Raw genomic sequence first — 15,812 nt, 5'->3', positions numbered from 1 at the left:
CGGCCACCTCTTTTGGTTCTTTTTTAGGAGCAGCGAGTAGCGGGCTTTTTTTTATTATTATTATTATTATTTCTTTTGTTGTGTGCCCTTGAGCTGTCTCCTTTGTTGTAAAAAAAAAAAAAACATATTTCACGAGGTCAACATCTGTACTAAGCTCGGCAAATTGGGGGCTCTTGGAAATTATATAATCTACGGTGTAAACTATGTGTGTGTGTGTGTGTGTGTGTGTGTGTGTGTGTGTGTGTGTGTGTGTGTGTATAGGTAGATAGTAGCTTTGCATTATCTACGGGACAAACTCCACCTTGTAATTATTTTAACATTTTAACGAAAATTGTTCCAGGCTCTGACATTTTACGGGCGGTGAAAAGCGTCGGGATCAAAGAATGGCTGTGTCTGTCTCATGTCTGCTTTAATTTTATAGTTTAAGTCATTCAAAGTAGCACCAAAACCTGATTGATTGATTGATAGTTTACTGTTGCAGGTAAAAAAACAAGGGAGAAGGGAGGAGCATGCCATCCCAACCCAGGCAGGACAGTGCGTGATCATGCAACCAGTAATAGTAACACTTTGGATGCCTTACCAGGGATAGCGTATTCTGCCCAGATGTGAACTCTTTGCACAGCTGATCCTTCACCATATATCAACTCAGCATGTCATAGATTACGACTTTTTTACAGTAGTGGGAGCAGCCCAAGGGTAAAAAGAAAGACAAGAAGCACACACTAAGCGCTGCTCTGAAAACATTAAACAGAATTGAGTAGCCATATGAAAGGGCCAATTTCGGGTGAAGGGTATATGATACATCCCTCTTGAGAGACTTCGTCCTTGGCAAGGTGAAATACAGACAGTGGGAGTCTATTCCAGGGTTTACTAGTTAAAACGATGAGTGGGGATACTGCTTAACTCTTGCATAAGGGATTTGGATGCTGTAGGGGTAAGAGTAGAGAGTCATGTCAAGTTTAGAAATGCATCACTATCTCCACGGGAAATCGGAAAAGTATATGTTCATGTCATCCCAGCGAGCTGAAACAAAATGCCAGAAGCACTACTTTGATGGGTCCAGAGATTGCATAGGAGCGACAGGGCAAGGGGAAAAGGGCTGTGATCGGAGGAGCACAAAGGAAACAATAATTTAACGGACTAAACTGAAGTATTAGAAAGTAAGGAGGAGGTTCAGAGTGTCGGACGTGTCTCCAAGTTGGTCAGGGATGCATCCAGATCATTAAGGAGAGCAAAGTTTAAGACTTGTTCGCCAGGCTGGTCTGTGAAAGAGGATGAAAGTCAGACCTAATTGTGAACGTTGAAATCTCCTAAGATGGAAATCTCAGCGAAGGGAGAGGGAACCAAGATGTGCTCCACTTTGTCATTAAAATAGTCAAAAAAATGTACATAGTTGGCAGAGTTAGGTGACTGATACACATTCTTTTATTGGTAAACTATTTTTGAGAGATGAGTAAAAGACTAAGGCTTCTACTAAATGCATGAAATACGTCAGTAATAGGGATGCAATATAACAGACCTGAAACTTATAAATGCTCAAAGAAGGGGCCAAGGTTCCAACACTCAAAGTCGTTTATAAAATGCACGAAAGAACTTGTTTCACGCCAGCATGGCCTCATATATGAATTTTACCGATGTGAATTTTATAGTCCAACCTGATGGAGCTTCTGGCCAGTCTTCAAGCTTACATCTGCTTCTTAGGGGGCTTCGTGGTGCAGTGGTTAGCACACTCAGCTCACAACCGAGAGAGCCTGGGTTCGATTCCCGGGCGGAGTGGAAAAATTTGGGCGGCTTTTCCGTTACCCTACGCCCCTGTCCACCCAGCAGTGAATGGGTACCAGGTATTAATCGGGGGTTGTGTCCCGTCTCCTGGGGTCTGTTCCCTTCTATAATGCCTTCCCCTTCTGTCTCTCTCCGGCATATGACCATAGATGTTGCGCCCACTAAACGAAACTTTCCAACTTTACATCTGCTTCAATCTCATGCAGATCAACATGGCTTTACTCACCAACTAATTTATTAAAAGCTCTTAGCAATATCTTGTTGTCTCTGATGTAGCTTGAGCCCAAAGCTGAATTGCTCAGATCACTCACTTCACCCTTCCTATCCTCCAGGAAGTCCTCGCAGCCTATGCTCATGAGACTCAAGATGATGGTGAAGCTGGCCAAGATCCTAGGACGCGACTCTGCCCCCGCGTCGTCGTCCTCGTCATCGTCCTCCAAACGCAGGCCCAGACGGGTCATCGACACTCGTGCCAAGCCTTCCGCCAAGGTGCGCCAGGCCAGAATATTGAATAAGTGAGTGCCTCGTTCCCTCGACCAGTGCTTGCTAAAGGGATAACGTAAATGGAGGGATGGACGGATTTATGGACAAAATCATTGGAATTCAGGAGAGAATGAGGAGAGCATAGAGGTACAAGATGAATTAATTAATTAGAAAAAAACAAGCTCTTGAATAACCGAACAGAAAGAAGGTTATAGGGTGAGGAGATACTGAAGAGGGGATAGAAAATAGTTAACGGATGAGGGAATTATCAACTAAAAAATACTGCACGAAATATTTTGTATATGTAAACCCCAAGGGCAAGGAGATTAAACGCTCATTAGGGGAAGCTGTCCCTGGCGGCCGTGCTACAAGGGGGCAGGTCGGGAGCAACAGTAAAAGCAGGTCAGCTATAGTTTGCAGCCTTTCTCTCAAAATACATGAAATTTAGTGAAGGAACTGACATGAAAAGCTAATCTTATACAATATCCCTATATAGTTCACTGAGCAAAGTTATCTTATGATGCGTCTGGCGACTTTTGCAGGTTTTCTTGGTTTGCAGTGCAGGCCATGTGCTTACTGTTTTCCTGCATATCGTGACCGGACAAGGCACTGAACAGAAATCAAATTGGAGGAGAGTAGAGAGTGAAGTTCCTCAGGGCTCGGAATAGTGAATTTCAAATAATTATTTCTATGGCAACCAGTACCCTTGACAGGTCTGGTCTGGGCAGGAGACTCCCCCGCCCCACTAAACACACCCACCATCGGGGGAACACCAGGCAGGGTGGTGCAGATGAGGCATAACCGCGCCAATCTAGCCCCGGGCTCAGCCTCCAGTGGGGTCTTCGTGTGGGTGCCTGGAACATCCTGAGCCACTGAGAGAGGCGCATCGACTGCCCCATCTCAGTTAAACTCGGCAGGTTGAGAGTGAACATAGTAGGGCTTTCTGGGACGAGGAGATCTGGCAATGGAGAGATCAGTATTGGGGGTTATATCTACTGTAACAGTGGCGGATACAGCTTCAGGTCAAGGGGGGCTGATTTATGCGCCATACCATATATATTGCAACTCATGTGAGGATGATTCAAACACAGTGTTACTCCTTCATGTGTGTGTGTGTGTGTGTGTGTGTGTGTGTGTGTGTGTGTGTTAATATCTTGCAAAACTGTAATATTTGGCAGACGGAATCACGCCCCCTTATATCCAGTTTAAGCCTGGTGCGCCCTTCAGTTTGGGAAGCACTGCTGTAGACTGTCTGTCTCCCGTCTCGGGGACCCGGGTCGAGCTCCGGGTGAAATGTTTGGGAAAAGATTTAACAACATCTCACGTGCTTCAAAAAGAGCAGTTACCCCCCCGACACACTATGCCTTCCAAGTCTAGGTTATGAAGCAACATTCTCTGCATTTCGCTAATGTTTCCCCGCACGCCAGGATGCGCTCAGCTCTGGGAAGAAAGCCGCGGAAGACACGGAAGCCGAAATCACACCTGTGGGAGCGAGCACACAACGCGGCGGCGGCGACGGCAGCCCCGGGGAGACCCACCTGGGACCTGCTGCTGCCCGAGAATGTAGAGGTAACTGTTGCCACTCCGGCGCAAGTTGAACCCTTGTCGGCATATCCCCCCCCTTGCCTGCACCTTCCCTCGATGCTACTTGTGTTCATGGAGCCTTAGAAGGTTTTTGTTGATGTTTCTCTCTCTCTCTCTCTCTCTCTCTCTCTCTCTCTCTCTCTCTCTCTCTCTCTCTCTCTCTCTCTCTCTCTCTCTCTCTCTCTCCTATTTTTTTTCCTCCTCCTCCTCCTCCTCCTCCTCCTGAAATTGACCTCTCTTTTTGGGCACTCCCCTGTACTCTATTCAGGAGCAGTAAGTAGTGGGCTTTTTTTTCAATATTGTTTTCTTATTTTTCACGCCCTTGAACTGTCTCCTTTTCTATAAAAAAAAAGTAGTAGTAGTAGTAGTAGAGGAGATGGCGCCACTATAAACACTTGCCTGCTCCATGACGGGTTGGGGCCAACTACCATCTAGCCCCCTAAAGAAAGCCTACCGGTATATGTAGTAGTAGTAGTAGTAGTAGTAGTAGTAGTGGTGTTATTATTATTAATGTTATTTTTTTTCCTTGAAGCCAGAAAACGAGCCTGAGATCACAATTGAACTGAGCTCGAAAGTTGAGAGACCAAGAACGACCCTGGTGGTGTACAACTTCACAAGTGGGTACTTTGAGGAGGTGGTGGAGGACGAGCCTCTGCTGGACCTGCTCACTCTCCACTCCAAAGTGACGCTCAAGGAAGACCTCGACAAGGCCCTTCACCGTTTCGGGCTCCAGTGGTCCGACTCGGAAGGTCAGGTCAGGTCAGAATAGGGGAAGGGTTTGAGAGGGATATTCTAAAAGTAATACAGGTAACTCAATTAACGCGAGGTAGGTTTGTACTTTTATTGCCTACTGTATCACTCTGACTCCTCTCCCTCTCGTGGTTCCTCCTCTGGCTGCCCTTCCCCTCATGGTAGCACAGCAGCGAGGGTGTTGTTGTTGAGTAGCGTGGGTACTGTATTGTTGTTCGTGTGGCGCGCGGGAAGAACCGAGCTCAGCTGTGTGGCTGCGGCGCTGTGTGAGTCCAGTTGCGTGAGACATCTGGTGCCCACTTCACAAAATATCGCGTATAAGTGAAAAAAAACGTGTAAATTAAACATTCATTTGGATTTTTGGACCCTGCTTTATTTAAAAAACGCGTAAACCAAACTCGCGTAAATGGAGTTACCTGTAGGCTACATGTGCCATAACAAATGACTAGAAAAACAGCAATGAGAGAAGAGATGTAAGCAGCCTTAAAATCTTACCACAAATATTGCCTAGTGACTACCAAGAATGGAGGGGGGCAGTAAAATGACAACAAGATGTGTTTTAACCCGGTAGCAGCGAGGGGCCAAATTTGTGGCTTTACCGTGTACCAGCGACGGGCCAAATTTCTACCATGATATAAACCCCCCAAAAAATAGATGATACATAATCTGATCACAAATGCTTTGATATATATTATGAAATGGTTTGTGTGAGGGGTGATTTTTTCTCATTTTTCTCGCTTAGAGGGACCATTAAGAAACATGATCCCTGCTGCTACCGGGTTAATGGTTCCTCTAAGCGAGAAAAATGAGAAAAAATCATCACTCACACAAACCATTTCATAATATATATCAAAGCATTTGTGATCAGTTTATGCATCATCTATTTTTGGGGGGTTTATATCATGGCACAAATTTGGCCCATCGCTGCTACCAGGTTGATGATGCTCTCCTTATGTGACCATGCAAGCCTCTTCCACAGACTCAGGACTGGAGCAGCTGGCGGAGGACTCGAGGAGGGAGATGGAGGAGGTGTACCAAGGTGTGGTGACCAGGGAGGAGCTGATGAGGATCGATGCACAGCCTAATCCTTTTAACTATAGCGACCGAGTGTCCCAGACCACACCCAATGCCACCAAGGTATAAATATCTATACATACATCGAGAGAGAGATTGATTTTAAAGATATAAGATAGATAGATAGATAGAACTATTTTCCTCTTTGCGAACCATTAGTAAAGAGTCCCTTCCATCAGGAGCTGGCGATGCAGACTGAGCCGCCTCCCCCAACCTGCTTCTCGGTGAATGTGGGCGAGTGGGACATTCACGACGCCTACATGAATGATCAGCTTGCCCTTCAGCGCCTCCAGCAGGAGATTCAAGAAAAGGAAAAGGAAAAGGATGCTAAAAAAGTTGTAGGTATCATTCCGTGTGTGTGTGTGTGTGTGTGTGTGTGTGTGTGTGTGTGTATATAAAGTACCATTAATCCTCTGATGAAGATGTTGTGAAGGGTCTGTGTGCTGTGTGCCAGGGAGTGTTTGGGAGTGTGTCCATAAACTCTCAAAACTTAAAGATCATTTTAACCCGGGAGCTGCGGGGATCATGTTTCTTAATGGTCCCTCTAAGCGAATTAATGAGAAAAAACCATCACTCTCGCACACCACTTCATAATATACATCAATGCATTTCTGATCAGCTTATGCATCATCTATTTTTGGGGGTTTAAATCATGGCAAAAATGTGGCCCGTTGCTGCTACACGGTAAAGCCACAAATTTGGCCCGTCGCTGCTACACGGTAAAGCCACAAATTTGGCCCGTCGCTGCTACACAGTAAAGCCACAAATTTGGCCCGTCGTTGCTACACGGTAAAGCCACAAATTTGGCCCGTCGCTGCTACACGGTAAAGCCACAAATTTGGCCGTCGCTACACGGTAAAGCCACATATTTGGTCCGTCGCTGCTACACGGTAAAGCCACAAATTTGGTCCGTCGCTGCTACACGGTAAAGCCACAAATTTGGCCGTCGCTGCTACGGTAAAGCCACAAATTTGGTCCGTCGCTACACAGTAAAGCCACAAATTTGGCCCGTCGCTGCTACGGTAAAGCCACAAATTTGGCACTGCTACACGGTAAAGCCACAAATTTGGTCGTCGCTGCTACACAGTAAAGCCACAAATTTGGCCCGTTGCTGCTACGGTAAAGCCACAAATTTGGCCCGTCGCTGCTACAGTAAAGCCACAAATTTGGCCGTCGCTGCTACGGTAAAGCCACAAATTTGGCCCGTTGCTGCTACAGTAAAGCCACAAATTTGGCCGTCGCTGCTACGGTAAAGCCACAAATTTGGCCCGTCGCTGCTACGGTAAAGCCACAAATTTGGTCGTCGCTGCTACGGTAAAGCCACAAATTTGGTCGTCGTTGCTACGGTAAAGCCACAAATTTGGCCCGTCGCTGCTACGGTAAAGCCACAAATTTGGCCGTCGCTGCTACACGGTAAAGCCACAAATTTGGCCGTCGCTGCTACACGGTAAAGCCACAAATTTGGCCCGTCGCTGCTACGGTAAAGCCACAAATTTGGCCGTCACTGCTACACGGTAAAGCCACAAATTTGGTCCGTCTGCTACACAGTAAAGCCACAAATTTGGCCCGTCGTTGCTACACGGTAAAGCCACAAATTTGGCCGTCGCTGCTACACGGTAAAGCCACAAATTTGGTCCGTCACTGCTACACAGTAAAGCCACAAATTTGGCCCGTTGCTACACGGTAAACCACAATTTATTACGTCGCTGCTACAGTAAAGCCACAAATTTGGCCGTCGCTGCTACGGTAAAGCCACAAATTTGGCCCGTCGCTGCTACGGTAAAGCCACAAATTTGGCCCGTCGCTGCTACGGTAAAGCCACAAATTTGGCCCGTTAACTGCTACGGGTAAAGCCACAAATTTGGCCCGTCGCTGCTACGGTAAAGCCACAAATTTGGCCGTCGCTGCTACGGTAAAAACCTAAATTTGGCCCGTTGCTACGGTAAAGCCACAAATTTGCCGTCGCTGCTACGGTAAAGCCACAAATTTGGCCCGTCGCTGCTACACGGTAAAGCCACAAATTTGGCCCGTCGCTGCTACACGGTAAAGCCACAAATTTGGCCCGTCGCTGCTACCAGGTTAAGATTCATCCTGAACATCAAGCAAATCATGTGAACTTCGAACGCAGTGAAAATGGTCTGAAGTGTTTGAAGCTGCAAAGGTGCAAAGTAAAATTGTATTCAGAGCTTAATTTGAACCTTCACCTGAAATGTCTAAAATGAAAAAGTATCATATAACATTAAAACCCTGTTCTAAGATTGAAGGGCAGTCGGATATGTGTATTTGGGACCTTCAGGGCCTTCGGTGGACAGGACAAGGCTAATATACTTATCTTATGAAGGGTGTTTTAGCCTCTGAATGCCAGCCAGTAACTAACAGCTTTTTGGAAGGTAAGAAAACGTAATGTAAATTTGCAAAAAGTTTATGAATTTGAGTGCAGCAAAGCATAAGTGCATTTTGGCAGCAAGGCGCTGGTCAGGTTAACTTACCCCGGTAGCAACGACAGGCCAAATTTGTGGCTTTACCGTGTAGCAGCGACGGGCCAAATTTGTGGCTTTACCGTGTAGCAGCGATGGGCCAAATTTGTGGCTTTACCGTGTAGCAGCGATGGGCCAAATTTGTGGCTTTACCGTGTAGCAGCGATGGGCCAAACTTGTGGCTTTACCGTGTAGCAGCGACGGGCCAAATTTGTGGCTTTACCGTGTAGCAGCGACGGGCCAAATTTGTGGCTTTACCGTGTAGCAGCGATGGGCCAAATTTGTGCCATGAGATAAACCCCCCAAAAGAGATGATGCATAAACTGATCACAAATGCTATGCTATATATTTTGAAATGGTTTGTGTGAGTGATGATTTTTTCTCATTTTTCTCACTTGGAGGGACCATAAAGAAACATAGGGTCGATTCTAAGACATTTCGCCGCCCAAAAACACATATTTGACAAGGCTTTTGTAGGAGTTGTGGGCATTTCCAGGAATAGTTTTATGACCCTGGTGTTAGTTTGACCCTTCTTCTGTACCATGAACCTAAGGAAACACTCAATAGAACCCGACTGACCCCCTCTTTAACCTTTAGAAATTGTTAATGTGATAAACGAGAGTGTCTTAGAATACCAAACATGATCCCCGCTGCTACCAGGTTAAATTAGGTTTCAGTTGAGTTAAATATAGTTTGGTTAGATTTGTTAAGTTCTTTACGATACATACGTGTGAGAAGCCTCGCACCGTGCCCTTGTCACTTGCAGCGGAGCGGGCACAATATCAATACCTCCATTGACATTTTTTCATCAGTATTTGTTACTTTCATTTCTTGTTATTTAAGGCCGTGGACCCCCTGGTGGTACTGGGAATGGAGCACCTGGGGGCTAGAAACCGAGGCGGCGTCAGCAGTGGTGTCGGAGGGGGTGACCCGTACCAAGCCAACCTGACGGAGCTGCGGAGGGTGGCACGGGTGGTGGAGAGGATGGTGACTCAAAACATTTATGATGACATATCACAAGGTCAGTGTTATAATGTTTGTAAGGCCTCAGCAGTAAAGGGCGAGAAGTGTTCCTCAAAACATGAGTCGTGCCCAAGTGTTGCATTGATAGCCGTTTTGGGGTCACAAATATAGGTGACTTAAGTAGCCTGCTATAGTAGAGCCACTTTTGCCAGACGGTGTTGTTGTTGGCCACTGCGAGTCAGCCCGCCCCGCCACTCTATTCAATTCAAGTCTATTCTATTCAAGTCTCCATTCTGTTCAAGAGTAATTGATATAATACAGGAAAGGGACGGTTGGGCAGATTGTGTGTATCTGGACTTAGAGAAGGCGTTTGATAAAGTACCACACAGGCAATTAATATGGAAACTTAATTATGTTGGTCTGGGTCTGGATAACGAACCTAATGCCACATTATCATAACATAACTCTATATGAGATCTGGCAACTATGGCTCACAAGCTCTTTGATGTATATTTCACTGTTTTGAAGGTGAATTAAATGTATGTGGTATGAGAGAAAACATCCATTGAAGGACACTGTTCTAGCCTGATTCCTCTGCTCTTTGATGTATATTTCACTGTTTTGAAGGTGAATTAAATGTATATGTGGGTATGAGAGAAAACATCCCTTGAAGGACACTGTTCTAGCCTGATTCCTCTGCTCTTTGATGTATATTTCACTGTTTTGAAGGTGAATTAAATGTATATGTGGGTATGAGAGTAAACACCCCTTGAAGGACACTGTTCTAGCCTGATTCTTTCGCTCTTTGATGTATATTTCACTGTTTTGAAGGTGAATTAAATGTATATGTGGGTATGAGAGAAAATATCCCTTGAAGGACACTGTTCTAGCCTGATTCCTCTGCTCTTTGATGTATATGTCACTGTTTTGAAGGTGAATTAAATGAATATATGGGTATGAGAGAAAGTATCCCTTGAAGGACACTGTTCTAGCATGATTCCTCTGCTCTTTGATGTATATTTCACTGTTTTGAAGGTGAATTAAATGTATGTGGTATGAGAGAAAACATCCCTTGAAGGACACTGTTCTAGCCTGATTCTTTCGCTCTTTGATGTATATTTCACTGTTTTGAAGGTGAATTAAATGTATATGTGGGTATGAGAGAAAACATCCCTTGAAGGACACTGTTTTACCCTGATTCCTCTGCTCTTTGATGTATATTTCACTGTTTTGAAGGTGAATTAAATGTATATGTGGGTATGAGAGAAAACATCCCTTGAAGGACACTGTTTTACCCTGATTCCTCTCCTTATTACAGACTTCAAGTACTGGGAAGATGGAAGTGATGAGTACCACCCACTGCAAGGCTCCCTCCTCCCGCTGTGGAAGTTTAGGCCTGAGATATCGCGTCACCTCACAGTCTCAGACGTCTGCTGCAGCCCGGTGCTCCCTGACCTCTTTGCTGCTGCTTATACAGGTTTGAGTCTTGAGGAGAGGGAGAGAATATTCATCCAAAGGCAGAGAATATCTTGTGTTTGTTCTGTGTCAACTCATAACATAGACGGAATATTGTACAATGTGGATCCTAATATGCTTACTTTAGTTAAGCCCTTTAGGTGATTAACCAGTATAGTTATCACAATTATATTTACCTGTGTAGTGAACAGAAATTTACACTGAGACTCTTAATAAATGTGGTGCCTGAAGTGTTCCTGAAATTCCCCTTTATCTTTTTGAGTTTAAAAATGTTGAACCAAGTTTTCTGAAAAAATAGGTTGAATGTTTCCATCCCATGAACTTTGGATTCATAAAAATAACATTTGAATAGCATGAAGCAAGTCTATGCAAAACAGTACGTTAAAGGAAACAAGGGCTCCAACAATGTCTTGCAATGGTTGAAATTAATATTTGAGTGTCCCATTAGACAGACACCCATGGATTCAGTTACACATTACCTTGGCCGGTGGTACAGATGCTGATGCTAAGGAAGAGATTGCCGGCCTGCTCTGCGTATACACCCTCAAGAATCCCGTCAGCCCCGAGCGTGTCTACCACACCCCCAGCGGCGTCACGTCCATACACTTCCACCCAAAGGCAAAGTGCATTGACCACCTCAGTAAAGTATACTACTCTCTTTGTTATGAAGGAATGATTGTGAGGAGATTTATATGATGATGAAAATACAGTACAGAAATTATGGCTTTAATGAATAATAATGAATAGAAAAAAGATATTAATTTGTGCTGCCTGTACAGTGAGGGCAGATGCATAAAAGGCCCCCGAATCAGTTGGTCTCATTGGGTCATTGATGTAATGTTGGCCCTCCCTCCTCCTTGGCTCATTGATGTAATGCTGGCTCTCCCTCCTCCTTGGCTCATTGATGTAATGCTGGCCCTCCCTCCTCCTTGGCTCATTGATGTAATGCTGGCCCTCCCTCCTCCTTGGCTCATTGATGTAATGCTGGCTCTCCCTCCTCCTTGGCTCATTGATGTAATGCTGGCCCTCCCTCCTCCTTGGCTCATTGATGTAATGCTGGCTCTCCCTCCTCCTTGGCTCATTGATGTAATGCTGGCTCTCCCTCCTCCTTGGCTCATTGATGTAATGCTGGCTCTCCCTCCTCCTTGGCTCATTGATGTAATGCTGGCCCTCCCTCCTCCTTGGCTCATTGATGTAATGCTGGCTCTCCCTCCTCCTTGGCTCATTGATGTAATGCTGGCTCTCCCTCCTCCTTGGCTCATTGATGTAATGCTGGCTCTCCCTCCTCCTTGGCTGGGTTCACATCCACACCAGGTTTGTTTTAAGGCTCACTCAACCTCTAATGGCTTCTCCCAACTCATCAATTTTCTCAGTATCTCAAGCTCAGTTTCTTCTCAGTATGTTGGATATGTCAGAGGTTTCAGTCCAGTCCAAACCAGCCTTGCATCCTCTAGTTTACTCACAGTCCAAACCAGCCTTGCATCCTCTAGTTTACTCACAGTCCAAACCAGCCTTGCATCCTCTGGTTTACTCACAGTCCAACCCAGCCTTGCATCCTCTAGTTTACTCACAGTCCAAACCAGCCTTGCATCCTCTAGTTTACTCATATTGCTGCCTCTCTTCTCCACGATGTTCCAAAAATATGATCTCACTGTTCTGGGAGTGCTGGGGAGGAAGGTGCTGCCCTTTATGCCCTCAAAGTGGGAGGGGCTTCCTCTTACATTTATTGCATTCACATAGAGCAGCAGTTCCCAAGGTGTGGTGTGCATGCCCCTGGGGGTGGGTGAGCTGGTCACAGGGTTGTGTAGAGAAAAACAATAATGTAATGGTGGATTTTATGTCTCATTAAAATTTCAAACACATCATTAACTGCCATTGTTTTAAAACTAACATGTGCTGTACGCTTCAGCGGAGTTGTCTGTTCTTTGTCTGAAACTTAGCCAGACTCTGAGGAGCACATTCAGCCACAGGTACATTTTCGTTCAGTTTTGATAGCCATCGCTCAGAGCCTCAATAATTGCAAACACAAAATACCTTAGTACTGCTCGAATCTTAGCGGGGGTGATGGACTCAGTCACAGCCTGGGAGGTGGTGCGCGGCCTCAAAAGTTTGTGAACCGCTAATACAGACCATGCATATTATTCAACTTCATTCTCTTAAGCTTACCAAACTTGTGTGTATCATCTGACAACCTCTGCCACCCTACCATGCATTCTTTTACTCTTTTACAAGTCCTACTAAAACTACTGCTGGCAGGTGAGAGTGAGGTGAGAAGATGGAATGAGTATTTTAAAGAACTGTTGAATGTGGACGATGAGAGAGGCGGCGATAGTGACTGCGGGGGATGCTAGGAGAGTAACTGTGATGGGTGAGGAGATTGAAAGGAGCATCACTGTGTGTCGGGGGAAGCAGGAGGAAAGGGAGTGAGTGGTGGGATGAGATGAGAATGGCAGTGGGGGAGAAGAGGAGAGCATATGAAGAATGGCTGCAAAGAGGAACAGCTGAGGCATATGAGAGGTATAAAAGGAAGAGTGGAAATGAATCGCAGTGTGAAAAGTGCGGAAAGGAGAGCGGAGGAGCGGGGAGGCCAAAGTTTATCTGAGGATTTTGAAAGGAATAAGATGTTTTGGAACGACGTGAGAGAAGGTGCAAGGGGGCGACTCTGGTAGAGAGGAAAAGGGGAAAGGACCTGATGGGAGGCTGCTGGTTGATGAGAGTGAGGTGAGAAGATGAACTGAGTGTTTTAAAGAATTGTTGACTGTGGAAGATGAGAGGAGAGTAACTGAGATAGGGGAGGAGAGAATGAAAGGAGACAAGAGAGGAAGTGCAAGTGGCGTTAGGGAAAATGACAGCAGGAAAAGCCCCAGGGTTGGATGGGTGTCATGGAGAATGTCTGAAAAAAGGTGGAATTGGGATTGTGGAGTGGTTGGTAAGGCTGTTCAGCATGTGCTTCAGAGAGGAGGTGTCCCCTTGGAGTGGAAGAGAGCATGTGTAGAGCCACTGTATTAAGTAAAGGTGATAGGTTTGAGTGTGGTAGTTTAAGGGGTATCAGTATTGATTGATAGGGTCCAATGGGGGACAGAGTGTATAGATCAGGTGTTTGCGGTAAGACAGGTGTGTTAGAAGTATTTAGGCAAGGGTAAGGAAGTGCTCTTGGCCTTAATGGACCTGGAGAAAGATATAGACACACCCAAATGAATGCCAAGATGTTCAGTGGAGATGCAGCCTAACAAGTGATGGTCTTTAGGTTGGCAGACTTCTGGCTGCTGGTTGGAGCGATGGCCGGGTGGTGCTGTATGATGTGTGCCCCACCACCCCACGGGCCCTCTCCTGCACCATCACCTCTGGCAAGCACCTTCTCCCTGTCACCCAGGTATTGCTCACTGTTACATAGACACACTAAGAATGTCTGGGTTCACTTATAGTACTTGAGACATTTTTCTGTGCTCCTTTTAATTGTGAAAATCACCCTTCAATACGGCCAGGCCAAAACAGTGCTCCGCGCCGTATCCGAGATCGCCGTGCGCGCCAAATTTCAAATGTCGCTATTGAATATAAAAAGTTTTCAGCCATAAACTCAACATAATCATCGTGTATTATATATAAAAGCATGCAGAATTAAATGGTGCACATAAAGAAACTCACTACGGCCGAGCCAAAACAGCGCCTCTGTAACATCTCGCCTGGAGTAGAAATAGAGATAGAAATAGATAGAGCGGTCAGTCTTCTTAGGCGAAGGTCGTATGTAGTCGTACTCCCAACAGGAAGGAAAACTAGATACTGAAAGGCAGAGATGTGGGAGTCTGACAGGAAGGAAAAATATACTGAAAGGCAGAGATGTGAGAGTTTGACAGGAAGGAAAAATATACTGAAAGGCAGAGATGTGAGAGTTTGACAGGAGGGAAAAATATACTGAAAGGCAGAGATGTGAGAGTTTGACAGGAAGGAAAAATATACTGAAAGGCTGAGATGTGAGAGTTTGACAGGAAGGAAAACTAAATACTGAAAGGCTGAGATGGGAGAGTTTGACAGGAAGGAAAAATATACTGAAAGGCAGAGATGTAAGAGTTTGACAGGAGGGAAAAATATACTGAAAGGCAGAGATGTGAGAGTTTGACAGGAAGGAGAACTAGACACTGAAAGGCAGAGATGTGAGAGTTTGACAGGAAGGAGAACTAGACACTGAAAGGCAGAGATGTGAGAGTTTGACAGGAGGGAAAAATATACTGAAAGGCAGAGATGTGAGAGTTTGACAGGAGGGAAAAATATACTGAAAGGCAGAGATGTGAGAGTTTGACAGGAAGGAAAACTAAATACTGAAAGGCAGAGATGTGAGAGTTTGACAGGAGGGAAAACTAAATACTGAAAGGCAGAGATGTGAGAGTTTGACAGGAAGGAAAAATATACTGAAAGGCAGAGATGTGAGAGTTTGACAGGAAGGAAAAATATACTGAAAGGCAGAGATGTGAGAGTTTGACAGGAAGGAAAAATATACTGAAAGGCAGAGATGTGAGAGTTTGACAGGAAGGAAAACTAAGTACTGAAAGGCAGAGATGTGAGAGTTTGACAGGAAGGAAAATTAAATACTGAAAGGTTGAGATGTGAGAGTTTGACAGGAAGGAAAAATATATACTGAAAGGCAGAGATGTGAGAGTTTGACAGGAAGGAAAACTAGGCGCTGAAAGGCAGAGATGTGAGAGTTTGACAGGAAGGAAAACTAGGCGCTGAAAGGCAGAGATGTGAGAGTTTGACAGGAGGGAAAAATATACTGAAAGGCAGAGATGTGAGAGTTTGACAGGAGGGAAAAATATACTGAAAGGCAGAGATGTGAGAGTTTGACAGGAAGGAAAAATATACTGAAAGGCAGAGATGTGAGAGTTTGACAGGAAGGAAAAATATACTGAAAGGCAGAGATGTGAGAGTTTGACAGGAGGGAAAAATATACTGAAAGGCAGAGATGTGAGAGTTTGACAGGAGGGAAAAATATACTGAAAGGCAGAGATGTGAGAGTTTGACAGGAGGGAAAAATATACTGAAAGGCAGAGATGTAAGAGTTTGACAGGATAGGGTGTCACCATGGAAGCACTTTTCAGATGTCGTTGAAGTTAGGTTTATTGAGATCTGAATAGCATGTGTGTAATGTTCTGTCTTTCAGTGATAGTTAAGAATTGTCAGCTGGTCGTGGTAGGACTCAAATATGTGTTATCAATGTCACCCTGCTGG

The 15,812-nt window shown here is 45.2% G+C and overlaps 1 protein-coding gene across 8 annotated transcripts in view; it reads left to right on the top strand.

Annotated features, from left to right (window-relative positions):
• Positions 1–15,812, top strand: part of LOC126991060 (dynein intermediate chain 2, ciliary-like) — a 52,502-nt gene that overhangs the window by 31,862 nt on the left and 4,828 nt on the right. For 4 of the 8 annotated variants that reach the window (XM_050849769.1, XM_050849757.1, XM_050849764.1 and 1 more), the window contains exons 3-11: positions 2,115–2,297; positions 3,693–3,834; positions 4,382–4,598; positions 5,579–5,736; positions 5,853–6,011; positions 8,994–9,171; positions 10,432–10,590; positions 11,086–11,207; positions 13,837–13,962. In XM_050849769.1, the coding sequence (XP_050705726.1) occupies positions 2,115–2,297; positions 3,693–3,834; positions 4,382–4,598; positions 5,579–5,736; positions 5,853–6,011; positions 8,994–9,171; positions 10,432–10,590; positions 11,086–11,207; positions 13,837–13,962 (1,444 nt within the window). Of the gene's footprint in view, positions 1–2,114; positions 2,298–3,692; positions 3,835–4,381; positions 4,599–5,578; positions 5,737–5,852; positions 6,012–8,993; positions 9,172–10,431; positions 10,591–11,085; positions 11,230–13,836; positions 13,963–15,812 lie in introns of those variants that run through there. The other 4 variants (XR_007745139.1, XM_050849775.1, XM_050849786.1 and 1 more) reach the window with 4 other exon arrangements.

This window comes from Eriocheir sinensis, chromosome 6 (genome assembly GCF_024679095.1).
Source record: "Eriocheir sinensis breed Jianghai 21 chromosome 6, ASM2467909v1, whole genome shotgun sequence".
Lineage (NCBI taxonomy): Eukaryota > Metazoa > Arthropoda > Malacostraca > Decapoda > Varunidae > Eriocheir > Eriocheir sinensis.
The sequence above is the reverse complement of the archived record's forward strand: the minus strand, read 5'-3'. Positions and strand labels throughout refer to the sequence as shown.